Source organism: Euprymna scolopes, chromosome 6, assembly GCF_053919585.1.
Source record: "Euprymna scolopes isolate OS-2025 chromosome 6, ASM5391958v1, whole genome shotgun sequence".
Taxonomy (NCBI): domain Eukaryota; kingdom Metazoa; phylum Mollusca; class Cephalopoda; order Sepiida; family Sepiolidae; genus Euprymna; species Euprymna scolopes.
The window spans coordinates 136985226-137003820 of record NC_136487.1 but is presented as its reverse complement, the minus strand read 5'-3'; the positions used below and the strand labels follow the sequence as shown (position 1 = coordinate 137003820).

The 18595-nt window shown below is 34.4% G+C and overlaps 1 protein-coding gene across 3 annotated transcripts in view; it reads left to right on the top strand.

Annotated features, from left to right (window-relative positions):
- The window catches only part of LOC145277978 (oxidative stress-induced growth inhibitor 1-like), a 204298-nt gene that overhangs the window by 151391 nt on the left and 34312 nt on the right, over positions 1-18595 (top strand). For all 3 annotated transcript variants that reach the window (XM_080130116.1, XM_080130117.1, XM_080130118.1), the window contains 2 exons: positions 5364-5435; positions 16228-16919. In XM_080130116.1, coding sequence (XP_079986242.1) covers positions 16850-16919 — 70 coding nt within the window. In that variant the 5' untranslated portion in view covers positions 5364-5435; positions 16228-16849. The remainder of the gene's footprint in view (positions 1-5363; positions 5436-16227; positions 16920-18595) is intronic.

Sequence of the window (18595 nt, the reverse complement as noted above, 5' to 3'; positions counted from 1 at the left end):
TATATATGGCAATTTAGCTACACAGAATATTCCACGTTTCATCCTCATGAGCTTATGCGAAGAGTTTTGGTTATCATGCATTTTTATATAAACTCCTGGTCGACCATTAGCTGATTAGGTTAGGTGCAGTTACAACTAAGAAGCTGATTGACTAACTAGAAAATTCAATATCAGATGTTAAAGTGCGCGATTACTACAATCTTTTGCATAAGCCTGATGAATTTTCACGAGGCTGATTTTCAGACTAAAAATGTGTATAATCAGGTATCACCGTTGAGGAAAATTCACAAAAATACCAAAAGTAACTCATCTATGTCTTCCGTAAAAGATTAAGCCGGTGAGCTAATCCTAAAACATGATTTTCGATAATTGTTGGAGGCATTCCGATACAAAGATATGTGAGAATAACCCTGGACACATAAACAACATTTATGTGAAATTTCCAAAATATAGGTCCAGCTGTTTCAGAATCCATTAGGAACAACCCCTCCCCCCCCACACACACACACTCAAAGTACCTTATATCAGTGAAATCGCCTATTTTTCAATCAAATCGATTGATTGCCTATTGCAATTGGAGATCCATCATTATGCAACGGGAGGAAGCTTCACATGCTTCCCTGCAGTGACTTAGTCCACAATAGATTGTAGTCTACATTGCACTGTAGAGAACCTACTGTTGATTTTATAAAATTATTTTTATATATAACGGCTTGAATTAAAACACTAAAATATAAAAGTATCATGGTTCACTTGTGCTCTAAACAGAAATATTCATTTCGAACGCGTCCCTGTTATATCAAAGAACCTGCTGTTGATTTTATATACCTGGCCTTTCTTCTTGTGTGGTGATAATAGCTTAAATTTAAGCTTAAAATGAAAAAAGTCATATATCACGGTAAATCATCTATATCATCCGTGAAAGATTAAGCTGGTGGACTAATCCTAAAACATGAAATAAGACGTGGAATCATTAGCTGTTTACCATGCCGTTGCTTCGGAGATTTGAAAACAGAACAGTTCTTTAATATATGATACTGGTCAAAATACCACTTCTTTAATAATCAAATGCTTGACACAATTCAGTTATTAGTTCGTCATAGTAACACCACGTTCACTAATCGAGATACCAAATGTGTCAATATAAAAGGAAACAACTATATGAAAAAACGAGGACAAAAATAAAACAATAAAGAAAACCTATATACTATATAGAATAACCGTTGACTGTATAAACTTACACATTTTTCTCGCGTTTCCTTGTTTTCTGCTTCAAAGCCAAGAATTGGAGCCCCTTCCATTTCGTCGGCAGTAGTTCGTTTATTCTCTAAACAGAAAATTGATAATTGTATAGAAATTCGAGATGAGCGTAAATTAAATCATTAGTGGAATATCATTAATATTCTCGTTTCTTATCCATCACCTCTTTCTCTCCTGGGAAATTTAATGGCGTTTTCAGGATTGTTTTGGAAATAATTGTGTCAAATGTCCAGTTATGTAACATACATTATAAACTTTATTATCTATGTTCCAAATTTCATAAAAATCTGTTCAGTATATTTTCATTCAAACAGATTTCCATTATTAGTATACAAAATGTTTGGAAAATCGATGGTATGACTCTATAAATATGTTCTAATATGTGTGAAGTAGTTGCGGTTCATTTTTTCTTTGTTTGACACAATTCAGTTAATCGAGATACCAAATGTGTCAATATAAAAGGAAATATCTATATGAAAAAAACGAGGACAAAAACAAAACAATATAAAGTCATGTTCTAAAAGTAGTGGTTCTTATTTTTTCATTCCATCCAAATGGATCGGAAAGGATTGCAAATTGTGTTGCTATTATGCATTCACGACCTGAAATTTTTCTCTCTGTTGCAGATATTGACAGTGTGAGACTTTAAAAAAACCAAACCCTGTCATGGATGTGTGTCAGAAGCAGAGAGTCATGCAGAAAAAATTGAACTGATCAACATTCACCGGCGTCTATTGAATGTTTACGAAGCTAATGTGATTGATGTCAGCAGAGTTAGATGGGTTCATCGATTTTAGAGTGCCGACGGAGATAGGAGTTACAAAGTGTGCTCTGGACTTTTATAACCGAAGCATCAAAAGAGGCTGGCAAAAGTCCATCGAGAATGCTGGTGACTATGCAGAAAAATAAATTCTAAAGCATCACAGGTTGCCTGTTTTAATGGTACCACTCCCGTCTTCATAGCTCTTCAACATTTTGAATTAAAAACAGAAAAAGAGGAGGCTTACCTTTCGGGACTACCCCTGTATGACAAAGTGCTCTCCAGACGTCCATGTACAACCATCTTCATCACTGGCAAAACTAAATGAAGATTGGTGGCGACTATGTAGAAAAATAAATTCTGGAACACGAAAGAAGGTTGCTCATTTGAATGGTACCACTCCCATCTTCATAGCTCTTCAACATTTTAGTTAAAAAATAGAATGCATTATTTCTGAAATGACCCTGGTATCTATATCAGTTTACATCTACAAAAGAATTACTGCCACCACCTACAGTTTAAGACAAATCCCAGTTAATAACACTAAAATAATACATTTTAGAATCAATTTAAAAAAAATTTCAAGCCTTCTTCATCAAGATTCAACAGCCTACAAATAATAATATTGCCTATGAAACCAGAAATAACATTTTAAAATGCTTAATGTAAAACATTCAAGTAATTATTGGAGCAACCAGACTCGTAAAAAAGAAATTCAAAAACTATCTGGCAAATAGCCCGGTGAACCAAATGTGAGAGAAATAAGAAGGGACAGTTAGACACGACAATTAAGAAATCTTTGAAAGATTCTAAAATAATGGGTGAATTTCTGGCATTTGGCAGGATGCTCCATCCCCATCAGAAACAAAATGTTAAGAAAATTGAAACAAGAAAAAAGTGATGGACTTAGAAAGCGTGAGAGTCGAGAAGATTCATGACACTATCTCAACTAGATGATGATAATGATGATACATCTGGCACTGAAAAGTACTTCATCAAACATTTTCTGCAATTTCCTTAGGTAGTTTTGGAGTCTGTAGGTGTTTATTGTATCTTCTGAATATTTATAAAGTTGAACCATTTGTCGTACAGACCATGAGATTAAAAAGCTCCCATTCATGACAGAAGAAAAACAACTTTCTAATATTCTCAATCATTTCTATGCAATCAATATCTGAACGTTAGCTAATTTGCATATTGCTATGCAAAATTTAACTTATTAATTAACATTCTTTTTCTCCTTTTTCTTTTATTTTTTATTTTTCTCATTTTTCCTTTTTCTTTTTCATTTTTCCTTTTTCATTTTTTCCTTTTTCTTTTTCATTTTTTCTTTTTCATTTTTTCCTTTTTTCCTTTTTCTGTTTTTCCTCTTTCATTTTTTCATTTTTCATTTTTTCCTTTTTTCTTTTTCCTTTTTTCTTTTTCCATTTTTCTTTTTTCATTTTTCTTTTTTCTTTTTTGTTTTTTCCTTTTTCTTTTCCTTTTCCCTTTTTCTTTTCCTTTTTTATTTTTCCTTTTCCTTTTCTTTTTTCTTTTCCTTTTTTCTTTTTTCTTTTCCTTTTTTATTTTTCCTTTTTTCTTTTTTTCCTTTTTCTTTTTTTCCTTTCTTTTTCCTTTCCATTTTTCTTTATTTTCCTTTTTTATTTCTTTTTTCTTTTTCCTGTTTTTTTGTTTCTGTTCTGTTTTTATGTCTTTTCTGGTTTTCTCTTTTTTTTTTTCCTTTCTTATTTAATGACTATTTTCATTTTACTATTACCTAGAATTCTATTTATGAATATGTCATGGATGAATATGTCATGGATGAATGCTTCGTATTTTAGGTAAGAAGTGGTTTTCCGGTCATTTTACTTTCATGGAATTGCGATTCCTAGTTTCCTCAGTTTTTCTAATCAATACTAGGACACCAGTCATTTTACATAGTAATATTATGATAAGTTCAAAGCTCAAGGGTTCTTCATGACACGTTTTTCTGTTAAGTAGATTGTAAGCCTGTAAGTGACCGACAGACAAATTGAGAAGTTTTTGTATTCAAATGAAAATCTAATACAAAATGAATAACATTCCTAAGAAAATGTCAACATTTTATAAATGCAATTTTTATTTTGCCATTGTATTCCGTTTGTTTGTTATGTTTTTTGTTTTCTTTTGTTATTTTTATAAACAAACCAGTTTGCAAATAAAGGAATCAAATTCTTTTGTTCCAGAATTACCTCAACACATTTTTATAATCATTCTTGTATCATGTGATTTCTCTTTATAATTTGAAACTAGGTGAAATACCCGTATCAGGAAGGGTACATATTCCTGAGATCTTTTAATTATTCAGAGATGCAAGTTCTCTGCTTTTCAACAGAAAAAGTCTCAAATTTAAGTCTTAAGCATAAGGAGCCTTAAGAAAGAAATTGGAATTTAGGGGAATCTTTCTTAATTCATGTCTAATGACTATGCATCTAATTCCATACAAATTTAAAACACTTGAATTTTCAAATAGGAAGTTGTCTATACCACCTCCAAAAAATCTTCAAAATATTCCAAAGAAATTGAAATAATATTTATCAATCGATGTCTAATAACACTTGATGTGAATTTTCATAAAGGGCTTCCACACTTTTAAACCCCTTTGCATAAAACTAAATATAGCCCACATTACAACCCTTTACACCTAGCAGCTGTGTTCCGAAATTCATGATGATAATGTTAATTAGTTTAGAAGTTAATTTTGTGCATACAAATATACAAACATAATTACACAAACCTAACTTTGTATTAATAGAGATGATAAATAAATTCAGGCTCTTTTCTTTTTTTTTTTCTTTTTTTCTTTCCATTAATTAGTTTAGCAATTAATCCTGAAATATTTTGAGTGATAAGAAACAAATATGAAGAAATAAATTGGATAAAAACGATTTTGTGTAGATCAACAATCTATATAATATTCTGATTGTTCCTTCCTTAGCTCGTATGTTACACATTAAAAAAGGCCAAATATAATTTTTGAAGGACCAGCTAATTCAAATGAAGGCTAAATGTGCAAAATTTGGCTTTAAAAAGGCTGAGCTTGCAAACCTATGAGAGTGACCTCACTATGTCATTATATGATATTTGAAAACATATATTTACATTTATCTATAAAACTAAACTTTTGTGCTATCCTGAAAAATATAAACTTTAGCAAAACATTTGTTTAAATATATGTAAAAGTTTAAATTCCAAAAAATGCATTATTGAATTTAGTAAAAATTTGTGAAAAAAAAATTCATGTTTTTTTTTTTTTTTTTTTTTTTTCCAGTTCTTATTATTCTAACATCACAAACAATTATTTTATTTCAATTCTCTTTTATAGAATCTGGTTTTATAAAACCGTTGAAATTGAGTCCTTCCTAATTTGCTGATGCATTTATAAAATATATTAGAGGTAAGTTATTTTATATCTATTTCTATTTGTCTGTCCAATTCATATATGCTAGCAGATGTATACTCCCTGCGGTTGTATATTTTTTGCTATCTTGGTAGGATGGAACATGTACTACACTATCCTTCCCCCTCAAGGAGAAGGAAATGCATGGGAGGATGGACTTATGACAACATAGCAGATACTATATTAATCCTCTCCACCAAAGGAGGTGGTAATGTATAGGAAAAAATAATCTCATAACAGAACAGATATTTCAATACACTTCCCCCACTGAAAAAAATGGAGGAGGTACTGCCTAGGAAAATATGACAACAGTACAGATACGCTCTGAATTGACTATTGAAAGATAGCACATTAATAGAATAGTATTGTTTCAGAAGTCCTCCATTCGTGATAAACATATACACATAATATTATGGACATAACAGATACTCCCACCCCCTCCTTAATTAAGCATTAAAAGATAGTACATTTATAGGAGTAGCAATATAGATTCTGTATTTGATATATATATTTCTCTGTGCGTTTCAGAGAAAAAAAAACTGAAACACACAGAAATATATATATAACAAACAAGATCTACAAAGGTTTATAAGTGTGTTTGTATGTATGTATGTATATATATTAATGGCCTGACAACCAAGCAAAGAAAAACCCTGAGCAAAATTAATCCCAAAGCAGCAAGACTAAAGCTAGCCTGCCAGGACACTATATATACAAATGTAGGCAAATTTTATTGGTTGGAAAATATAGTTTATCAATTGTCATGAAATTTTGACAATAAAATAGTTATAATCTTCAAAAAGCCTGCAAATTTTCATGTAGTTTTTGAGTGTAGATATATATATATAGAGAGAGAGAGAGATACTACCTTTTTTTGGCAATTTTATGTTTCAAATCTCAACGACTATTGATCAGAATTTAACAAATGAAGGCATGTTGGAAAGGTAATGAGCTGAATTGTATAGTGGGCTATGTGACACTTGCCCTTAATGTAACACATTTCAGGGATCATCCATCATCCAGAGCCTATATTTGGCACTTTTTACAGTCATAAAGGTAAAGTATCTTTCCACCCTCCAAAAATCCTTTAAGATTACCACTATTTTGAGGATGCTGAAAACGAAAATGTTTAAAATTCCAGGAAATGAGTAGATTCCAGGATATCAAGAAATTATAGTTTTAAAAAGTGGGGAATCACTTTTCTATATTAATTTAACGTAATGTGTAATGAGCACCCACTTTATGGCTACCTAATTGGAGGGTCTGCTTTTTTCTTTCTTTTTTCTTTTTTTTCTTTTTTTTTCTTTTTTTTTTCTTTCTTTTAGGAGTGTTTTTTTTTATGTGGTCTGGTAGACCAACACAAAAGCTACATTTTAAAAACTTGTTTTCTGTAGGTTTTCCAGTGTGTTGAAAGCGAATATCGCATTTAAATTTTCTGCAAATAAATATTTTTCCGGGTATTAAGCAAAAATATGTGCACTTAAATGGCCATCACTTAAAGAATTAAAAATACTTATTTGCGGAAATTTTAAATGCTATATTCGTTTTCAGCGCAACTGAAAACATATAGAAAGTTTTTTAAGGTAGGTTTTGTGTTGGTCTAAAGGCCATAATTACTAAATAAGCACCACCCCTAAAAAAAATAAATCAATAAAAGACCCCCACCCAGAAAAGTAGCTATGAAGTGGGTGTTCATTTTACGTTAAAAGGGAAGTCATTAGACGTGAATGATGTAAATAATTAATATATAAAGGAGGAGAGATACTGTGACACAGTTACTAAAGAATAGTCAATATAAATGACCCAGTGAAATCAAAATACATGTATTGCCAGGGCAAACACTTTTCAGAGAGATGTGTGGACTTTGTAAAAGTAAAAATGACTTTGTTGTCTGGGAAGAGTAGCTGAAAATAGTAGAAAAAGGTCATTGTTGAATCTTATTTGGGAACAATAACTGTAATCTGCAAACATTAACGAAGCATATTTTTTGTTTTCTATCATTTTTTGACCGGGGGTATACATTATTATATTGTGCTTGTTGTTCTTTTAGTCAATGTAACCGTAATGCTGTCAATACATGTTAAATCATGTAATAGTAATATCAATACAGCTGCTACTTATTTTCTTACCTCCCCTTGGGGGACAAAGATTTATGGTTGGTATTTGATGTAGGTAAAACTTAGCTCCTCCAGAAAAGTCAGAATACATCATATCATGGTGAATCTCCCCACTCTCTCTCTCTCTCTCCATATTCACTTCCCCCCTTCCTTTACTCTTTTCTCTTTCCTCCTTCCTTTCCTTTTTCTCTTCCCCTCTTCCTTCCCTTTCCTCTTCCCCCTTCCTTTCCCCTTTTCTCTTCCCCCTTCCTTTCCCCTTTTCTCTTCCCCCCTTCCTTTCCCCTTTTCTCTTCCCTCCTTCCTTTCCCCTTTTCTCTTCCCCTCCTTCCTTTCCCCTTTTCTCTTCCCCCCTTCCTTTCCCCTTTTCTCTTTCCCCCTTCCTTTCCCCTTTTCTCTTTCCCCTTTTCTTTTCCCCCCTTCCTTTCCCCTTCCTTTTTCCCCCCTTCCTTTCCCCTTTTCTCTCCTCCTTTCCTTTCTCCTTTTCTCTACCCTTTCCTTTCCCCTTTTCTCTTCCCCCTCCCCTCCCTTCTCTTCCCCCCTCTATTCTCTTCCCCCCTCTATTCTCTTCCCCCCTCTATTCTCTTCCCCCCTCTATTCTCTTCCCCCCTCTATTCTCTTCCCCCCTCTATTCTCTTCCCTCCTCCCTTCTCTTCCCTCCTCCCTTCTCTTCCCTCCTCCCTTCTCTTCCTCCCTCCCCTTCCTTCTCTTCCCCTATCCCGTTTTCTCCTCCCTCTCCCTTTCTCGTTTTCTCTTCCACCTCTTTCTCCTTTTTCTCTTCCCCCTCCCTTTCCCCTTTTCTCTTCCCCCTCCCTTTCCCCTTTTCTCTTCCCCCTCCCTTTCCCCTTTTCTCTTTCCCCCTCCCTTTCCCTTTCTCTCTTCCCCCCTCCCTTTCCCCTTTTCTCTTCCCCCCCCCCCTCCCTTTCCCTTTCTCTCTTCCCCCTCCCTTTCCCTTTCTCTCTTCCCCCTCCCTTTCCCTTTCTCTCTTCCCCCTCCCTTTCCCTTTCTCTCTTCCCCCTCCCTTTCCCTTTCTCTCTTCCCCCTCCCTTTCCCTTTCCCTCTTCCCCCTCCCTTTCCCTTTCTCTCTTCCCCCTCCCTTTCCCTTTCTCTCTTCCCCCTCCCTTTCCTTTTCTCTCTTCCCCCTCCCTTTCCTTTTCTCTCTTCCCCCTCCCTTTCCTTTTCTCTCTTCCCCCTCCCTTTCCTTTTCTCTCTTCCCCCTTTCCTTCCCTTCTCTACTCCCTCTCTCATTCACCTGTTCTCTTCCCTCCTCATTCTGTTACCCACTTTTCTCTTCCTTTTATCCTCCTTCTCAAATGGTGCAAACATTTCCCTATACCTTTCAGATTTAATCTTCCTTCCAGCTCATCAGAACTAAGTCTGTCTATAAGACACTCATTACACATCTATCGTATCATTCTCACTCACTGGCCAGGTTGCCTGATAGACGCTTCTGTTTAGTTGATAGTGGTCATGCTTTGCTGGTTAGTAATGGCAGAAGTTCCACAAACTTACTCCATCCACTTCTCATTTTTACCATCACACTAGCACCTGCTCTTCTGTGTTCAAACCATATCACCAAGGTAACAAAAATTCTGAACAACCTTAATCGTTCATATATTATCACAGTGCTTACACAACATTGACAGATCAACAATGGTAACGTTTTGCTGGTTATGATGATAGACTTTATCCTTGGTCAGATTTGTTTGGTTTTTCTTCCTTTATGTCAGTTTTTTTCTGTTTGTTTTGTTTTTCATCAATCTAAATTTTCAGATAAATTGACTAAATGTTATATCAGTGTGAACTTGTCTAGATTTTCAAGCAGATTGTCTAAGGCTTAAAATGTTAACCTCGTATTTAGAAAAGTGTCCTTTGATTTTAATCAGAAAAACACTGTTTGGCACTTTTGCATTTTAGGTGGGGTGGGGGTTCTGTTTTCGTTATTGAAGAGTTCAGCTCGGGACAAAGGGGAGACAATCATTTAAAAAAAAAACTTTATTTTAATTGCAATCTTGAAATAAAACGGTAATTCTTTGATTTTTTTTTTTTTTTTTTAACTAACAGTTTGCTTAAGCACATAAAATTCTGAAAGGAATGAAATTAGTTATTTGAAAATTTATGTTTTTGTTTCTTTTTAATGAACACTTTTTTAAGAAAATAAAATTCTTAAATTAATAATTTTTTTGAAATTGGGTTTTTTTTTTTGGGGGGGGGGTCCTATTCTTTTTTACAAAAACTTTTCCAGCTGAATTAAGATTTCTGAATAATTTAAAACAGTCAAAAAATATGCATGAAGTTGGGGGTTTTTTTTGGGGGGGGGTAACAGTTTTCATAATAAATTAAAGATTTTGAAATAAAACAAAGTAATAAACTAATATTAATATTAATAATGTATTAATAATGTAATACGGGGTAATACCTTTCACAAAGAAATAACAAAAAAAGAATAAAAAAGTTTGTAACTTGCAAAGAAAACCTATTATGTTAAGTAAAACAATTAAAATAAAATAATTAAAACATACATTGCCCACTTCCTAGCAATCAAGAAAAAATATACAAATATTGTTAAATAATATGCAAAAATAAAACTTTTGTTTGCTCAGTGTTCAAATATTTATGCCAAGATTGAGGAATTTGCATAATGTGAATAAATATACTACTGCTCAGTTCCTCATCCAGGTTGCACATCACATACGCTTCAGTGGAACTGTCTTGTTGAATAAAAAATTTTAAAAACGGTACCAATATCTTTGGTTCATTATTCTGTACAAATACAATTTTTTTCTACAAAATTTTGCACATATTTTTTGAAATGACAAAGAATTCAGAAAACTGTGCTAGATTTTTTTCCTGAAAACTTATTTGTTTCACAATTTTTCAAATATCAACCGAAAATATTTTTTTTAGAAATAAAGACAATATAGATGAGACTTGGATTTTCTAGTACTCTTGGTTGTAGAGCCTCGTTTTACCACATTATCCTGTTTCACCGTCCTGAGCCAGATTTTGAGTTGGCCACCACAAAGTTTCTTCCAGCCTGGTGGTTGTGCTGGGTCGATGACTTCACGGATGAAGTCACCTGGGTATTGTCAAAGGGCGTGATCGAACCAACAAAGGTGTCTGGCGAGTATGCTAATACAATTGCTGATAATGAAAACATGCACAGGAGTCATGCAACCTGCGCAATTTAACCTTATGTGATTCATATAAAAATTATCCATTCTATTGAAAACTTGCTTAAAAGCATATTATATAGTCCTCTTAAATGAATCTAATTTCATACAATATATGAAAAACTATCAATTTTAAAAGTAAGACAACTTGACCTGATTGGGCAAAACTGATTTTGGTATTTGAATTCAGCAGTTTGAAGTTAGAATATCCTGAAAAAGTATATATTTGTTTGAATTAGATGAGTGGTCTTTGCTTTGGTAAGTAATGCGATCTTGTGAAACACCTTAATGATCGATGCCTTCATTCAGTCTCAAAGGACAAAGCATACTCCTGCAGCTGCGCATGTAATTGTGTGGTAAGGGGGTACACAATCCCCAACCATCCGTCTCCTGAATCGGCAATGCTTGAGTCCAGTTGACTGGAAACAATGCCGAAATAAGCGGAGAGCACATACAACACCTGGAAGTCCCAAATAGTCACCCATCTGGTACTGGCCAGGCTAATCGTTGCTTAACTTCTGTGATTCGACAGGAACTGGTGTGTCAAACGTGATTAGGTTGTATATATACCTTAATGAATGGTTGTTCGTAATCGTAGATGGTAATATGCTTAAGCTTGAGGCTTTTGGCGTATCTTTCGGCGACTCTTCCAGGCTGCTCTACTCGTCCATATTTATGATTTATACTGGCCAATCCTATTTTGTGAGGAATTCGGATGTATTCATATGCATTACACCAGAAGTTTTTTTTTTTTTACAAGATGGTCACCACTTATTAAGGCCCGGAAGCCACTCAGGGATAAGGGTTATTGTAAGTACAGTACGTTAGTGTGGATATTTAGAGTGTCTACTTAAGGGGGTGGTTCATAGGGAATTTGTTTACGTTGGACTTGAAGACATCCAAGTTGTAGTCAAAAGGGAAGCAGGCAGACGGAACAGAGTTCCACAGGCATGCAGTTCTAAGAAAGAAGCTTTGTTCATGGAATCTACATTTTGATTTAGGCATAGATAAAGAGTGGGGAAAGTTTTTGACAGTGGATTCAGCTAGACGGGTGTTTTTTGTAAAAGATTGGCGAGGGGGGACCAGGGATTGGAGTTCAGACGAGCACCTGCCATAGAAATAACGATAAAACAAAGATAGGCTTGCAGAGAAGAGAAAAGGGCATCTTTAGCAGCTCCTGCCCAGATATGGCAGCAGTATTCCATCCTTGGACGTACTTGGCTTTCATGTAGATAGAGAATTGCATCAGTAGTGAGATATCTTCTGGAGCGGTAGAAGGATCCCACCATTTTTCCAGCGACCTTGACAACAGACTTAATGTACGTGTTCCATTTCAGATCAGGAGTGAAGGTCAAGCCTAGAAGCTTGTCAAAACATGGGGCTTCGCCTAGACGAGAGCCATCCATTTAAATTGATGCCAGATGGGGATAAATTTTATCCAGAATCGTCTACTTTTTTCCAAACAGAGCAAAAATAAGTTATTCATTGACCAGTGCTATATTAGAGACATCTATTGACTCCAAAGTGTTAGGTCACTAAAATATAATAGCGTTTTCGTAAGCCAGTTTAAATCTTATATATTTGTAAAGAGTATTTTGTAATTTGCTTAAAGCATTGTGCGAAATGTGAAAGGATTATTATAATGCAGTTTATAGAAACAGTCTATGTAGTAAAATAAATAACAGTGAGAACATTGAGGGAATTTCAATAATTTTAGATTACACACATTTATTTCCAAACATAGTCTGTTGCACAAGATGGTAAATCTATATTATAGATAAACAACGAATATATATATATCTCTCAATCATCCACATACAGTATTGTTTCGCTGTTTCACCGCTCATCAGTGCGGCTAGACAAGCAACTACCTCGAGCCAGGATCGAAACCCAACCACCCAAATGACAGTCAGTGCTTCTAGCCATTGCGCTATTCGGTTGCTGTTATGCGGGAAGTGATTTAACAATATATATTATGTGTATGTGTGTATATTTACATGCATGCATATATTCATACACATTATTGGGTGACGATTCAGTTGTAAGGGAGACAATTCTTCCTAAATCTTCCAGGGGGAGTAACTTATACTTCTCATTAGAAAAATTACATAACACACTCTCTCTCTCTTTATCTCTCTCTCTCTCTCTCTCTCTCATATATATATATATATATATATATATATATATATATATATATATACTTTAAAACTTTATCTGAAGGAAATGAAAACTGTGCAAGTTGCATTCATTGTATTGGACAAAACAGAGCCACCATTTGTGTATCACTTTCCAGTTCCATTTGCGATAAATAGTTTCAAATCATGTTAATAGCCGTCCTTTAATGGCCGTCACCGTGAGTCATTAATAGCTGCTCTTTTTGGTTGTCATAGTGACTAACCCGTAAGTACTAATTAACGTGAAAACACTACAACTTGATGAAGTGGCTAAAGTTGGTCGTGATTGTGTAGGGCTGGGGGTATGGGAGTATGATGGTCGGTAGGAGGTGGATGAAAACATTGTTGGTCCCAATAAGCTCTTGGGCTAAATTAGCACAGGTAACTGCAGGCAGCGGATGATTAGCGCTGGTTGGCTCTTTAACAATGAGAATAATCATTTTCTAAAATCTTTGTTTCTCTATAGCCTCTTCTCAGATAAATTAGACTAATTCGACCTCCCAGTATCAATAAAGATTTTCTTTCAAATTTTTTTTTTCTCTCTTTAAAATTAATCTAGGAGTGTGATTAATTTTTGCTTATAAACATCTCGATCGTATATATATATTCCAAAACTATGTTGGATATTCCAGAGATGTACCATGGTTTTATTGACATGCATAGTTTTGCTGTTTAGGAAAGGCCTTTATAATCCATCCCAAATCTTCACAACTCGTGGAATGAAGACAGTTTGAAAAATGTCATTATCCTGTGAATTTGCTCAAGACCTTTTTGGAGAAAATACCAAATTAATGGAGAAGGTTGATATGGCTGTGTGTATCCTTATAACTTGGTATTATTTAATTAATAATTTAATAGTTGAATACAGATGCGGTATGTTTGTCTTTTTTGCTAGCGTGAATAATTTATATTTTAGCTCTTACATACTGACAAACAAGTATTTTACTGATTTCTTTTCAACATACCCTGACATGCATATATATATTTCTTCATATGACAAGATGATGTCCCATTAGAAATGGACTAGTGTGAGCTGTTTTGGTTCCTTCTAAATTTTACATATTACGTCGCTATGCATTTTTCACTTTTAAAAAATTCTGAGTGAAAAGTGCTCCTACATTTACCGACCGACGGTTTCCATGAAGTTGGCTCGGGCTCACTAGGCTGCTATTGGAAATAACCGGAAAAGGTCAGCCGAGCATTGCTCAATTTTTAATGAACGTACTGGTTTTTTTTTTGGGGGGGGGTAGCTCATACGAATCTATGAAGGCTACTTTTTATAAATTGGAAGAATAAAAAAAATTAATTTTTAATAGCAGAAGTTAAGGGTAGGATTGGGCTAGGTACATGTTTGTAATTTTATTTATTGTATTTCCATGTTTTTCCTGCTTATTATAATTTTCTCATAGCGGTTTAACGTTTTGTGATTGGCCACTTCCAGTTATTCCCGTCAGTGGCCAAGCATACCTGAGAAACTTTGTGGAAACCGTGAGTCTGTAAATTCAGAAGTATTAAAATACAGATATGTTAAATGAATGTTAGATGCACTTAAATTTTTTTCACACTGCCTGAGAGAACTTTTATACACTGATGAAAATCTGTGATATTTTGTATTTCGTGGCATATCTTATCATAGTGGCAGGGAAGCAGATACTTTAATGTTGAACGAACTTCAAATGGAGCATTTTTACTTGACCGTGATGGTGGGAATGCAGTACAAATTTGGCATTTATTCATTTAGATTATTTTCTTCATATCTATTTATGCAGGCGAGACGGGAGGAAATGTTTGGTAAAATCTTTTTCTTTTCTATTCAAACAGGAAATTTTCACATCCTGTTAAGCAGAAAATTGAATAGAAATTTTTTGATGAATTGTTCCATTTTTAATTTTAGGAAGTCTTCCTTAAGAGACTTTGTGTTTTCGCTAGGAGCAAAGCGTAGGATCTGTTCTGACACTATACTTCATTTTTTTTCTGCCCTCAATCAGTCTAAGAAAAATTCTTCTAGACTGTCAATATATATCCCAATCCAGAGTGCCCCCTTTTGTGGAGTCAGATTTTTCCCACGTTAAAAACTGATTTTTGTATCTAACTTTGTCCTTTTTTTTTTTTTTTTTTTTTCACAGGAATCACCACTTATCAAGGCCCGGAGGCCATTCAGGGATAAGGGTTAATGGGTATACATTAGTCAATGTGATTATAGCATAGTAAACATAAGTAGTGGAAATTTTGTAAATTGGATTACTTAGGAGGACGGTTCATCAAGAATTTGTTTACGTTGGACTTGAAGACAGTCAAATTGTAGTCAGCTGAAAAACAGGCAAACAAAAGAGAGTTCCACAGGTGTGCAGTTCTAAGAAGGAAGCTTTGTTCATGGAATCTACATTTAGATCTAGGCACAGATAAAGAGTGTGGAAAACTATTGATAGTGGTTTTGGCTAAACGAGTATTTTTCGTGAAAGTTTGGCGAGGGGGGGGGGACCATAGATTGAAGCTCAGACGAGCACTTGCTATGAAAATAACAATAAAGCAGAGACAGGCTCGCAACATCTCTTCTGTGGGAAAGAGGTTGCAGTAAAGAGAAAAGGACATCCCACACTAAGCTACGAAGTCTATTTTGAACTCTGTCAAGGCAAGATGAAGCAAGCAAATCAAATACAGACTCTAAAAAATTGAAGGGTCGTAAATTGATAATTTATGATTGTAGTGTTGGACAGTATAGTGTGATGTATTTGACGATATTGAAAGAATGGGTGAGAGTTCTTGGGTTAGCAGATGTAGATGGTTGGAAGTGAAATTCTAAAAGCCATCCAACACATGTCAACATGTTTAACTGGATATGATGATGAACAAGGAAAGAATTTTATATGACTGAAACAGTTGTCTGAGAAGCATAAGAAAATGTTTTAAACAAAAACTTGAATTATATTCTTTTCGGATTATTATATTTATGTGTAGTAGTAGTGGTGGTGGTGGATATTATTGAGTATAACTTCATTAATTATTTGTTTTTTTTTTGTTTGTTTGTTTTTTCTAGTAGTAGTAGTAGTATGAAAATATATCTATTGCAAGTAAGCTACACAGAGGGGTTCATGTTTCATTCCTATAGGAAATCATCAGGTTAAACATATTTAGTCTGATGCTATCTTTTACTGCATTTGATTGGTCTCCGGACCGTTTTCATATTTCTTCAGTTACGATGCTTTCAAACAATGGAGATACTTATAAAATACACACACACTTTTTATATATATATATATATATATATATATATAGCTTCTTTATTCTGTTTTGCTTAAAACTATAATTTATTTATTTCTATTTTCAGGGATGCATATAAACTAAATCACTTAGAGAGAGAAAAGGAACATCATCTTACCAATCTAGTTGCTATTCATATATATCGCTTTACTACTGGCATCACTTATCAAAACGTCACTGTCGAACATTCCTTTGCAATTCAAAAACATTACCGACATTGTTCGGATAATTTTTGAAAGTAAAAAGAAAAAAAACAAAAAAACAAAAGAAAAAGACATTTCGTGCTGTTGTAGAATCCAGACATCTTCACATTTTATTTAAAAAAAAAAAAAAAAAAAAAAAAAAAAAAAATATTTTCTATCCGGGTTTACTGCCCTCTGCAAATGTCATAACATCTTTCTTTTTTTTTTTTTTTTGTCCGGTTTGATTATGCGACTCCAGCTGCTTCTAGACGCATGCCCTCACACATGGTTCCCACAAAAGAAAAAAGAAAAAGGTGCCTCTGTTCAGAATCTTAAATACTTTGGTCCATCTCTCTGCTGCCGTACAGACACTCTCTTAGACTATTCTTTCTTCACACTCATCGGCTTAAAGACACAACAAACAGAATCGTAGAGAAAGCCATTTCTTCATCTTTTTCAGTTTCAATTCCACTCATCTTCTTTCTGGAATCCACACATTCTTCAAAGATGCCATCCCTTCCACCCAAAGAAATGACCGCATCGGATAAGCCGAACCCTTGGGACGTTATCGTAATAGGTAAGTAATAAAATGTATCGTAACAGTTGACATGGGTTTTATCTTTTCTCACTCCTTTGATATCCAGCTATAGTCACGCTGACACATTAGTTTCTGTTAGATCACCAAAGTTAAGCAACGTTAACTCGGGCTAGTATTAAATGGGTGACAATTTGTAAAGATCAGATGCTGTTCGTATCATTTGGATTCATCAGACTACTGTTTTCATCTTGCATGTGATTTTCACAACTTTTCGGTCGATGTAACCTCTGACCTTCAGGTGTATCTTGTCTCCGCAAGGACCTGTGGCACAGTGATTAGAGTACTTGGAAAAATCAATTGTAAAAAATGATATTCTCCTGAAGGTTGAAGATTCAATCCTCAGTGTGGGTGACCGAAAAATACAATTGCAAATTACTTAGGACCTATATCTAGTCATGGCTGACAGAACAAGAGCACGCTACCCCCGTGAAGTAAATAAAGGGCTCCGCTCGAAATTCCGTCCAAATTCCCGAGTTTGACAGAAACATTCCTGAGTTCAACAAGATACACTTGAAGAAGGTCGGAGGTTACATTGACAGAAACGTTGTGAAAATCACTCTCAAAATGAGAACAGTAGTCTGATGAATCCAAATAATCCTCATCTCAAAAATTCAGAAACCTCATCAAATGCTGTATTTAACACAAATCTATTCAAAATCAAAATTGATTTGCAAGTCAATCAACAATAAAAACATATGCCATTTCAACATAAAATGTCCTAACAATGGTTTACACACACACACACACACACACACACATACAAAAAAAAAAAGAAAAAAAATGACTGTGACATTCTTGCTTCCATCGTGATTGGTTTAACATCTGTTTTTATGTGATGGTATGTGTTGTACAGCTTTTAGAAATTGACTTCTAAAGTAACCTATCTCTGGCCAGGTCTTTATTAATCATCTTTTTCTCAGGTCTACTTTTATGCTTTCTTTGATGTTTTCAGACTGGGCTCTCTGAAGATATCGGCTTCTGACTTAAAATGCACCAAACATTGACATTGTTTTGTTTTTTTTCTTATCCTTTGCGAAAGTTGATCATGTTCTGAAAAGCAAAAAAGACAAAAACAACAATTTTCCTGCACAAAGCAAGCAAAACTAATACTATGAATAAATATTTGAAGATATAAAATACTTGAAGCATAAAAACTTTTACCAAAATGACCAAATTCTGCTTTAAATAATATAAAAAGGGTTGATATGCTGTAAAAACAAAACCACCAAACCAAACTTATCACTCTCCCCCATGGTTTCCTTGTTCTTACCCTGTGAACAGGACCTGTTACCTCAACTCTTCTATATCTACTAACCCAAGAACTCTCCTTTTAACTCTCACTTTGTCAAAATTTGAGTGACGCTTCCTTCACATTTTCTCTTTTTTTTTAAAAAAAACAGGGTATCTCTTCTGACCCGGCTTTTTTGAAAAACAATAGAAAAAAAAGGGTCACTCTAATTTCCTGGTGCTATCAGATCAGGCTGTCTGAAGATATTGGCTTCCTGACCTAAAATACACCAAACATGGATGTTATTGTTTTTTACCTTTGCAAAGCCAAAACATAAACTATTTCTCTACAGAACAACCAAACTAAACACCATGAATAAATATTTGAAGATATAAAGAACTTGGAGCATAAAAACTTTTCCCAAAGA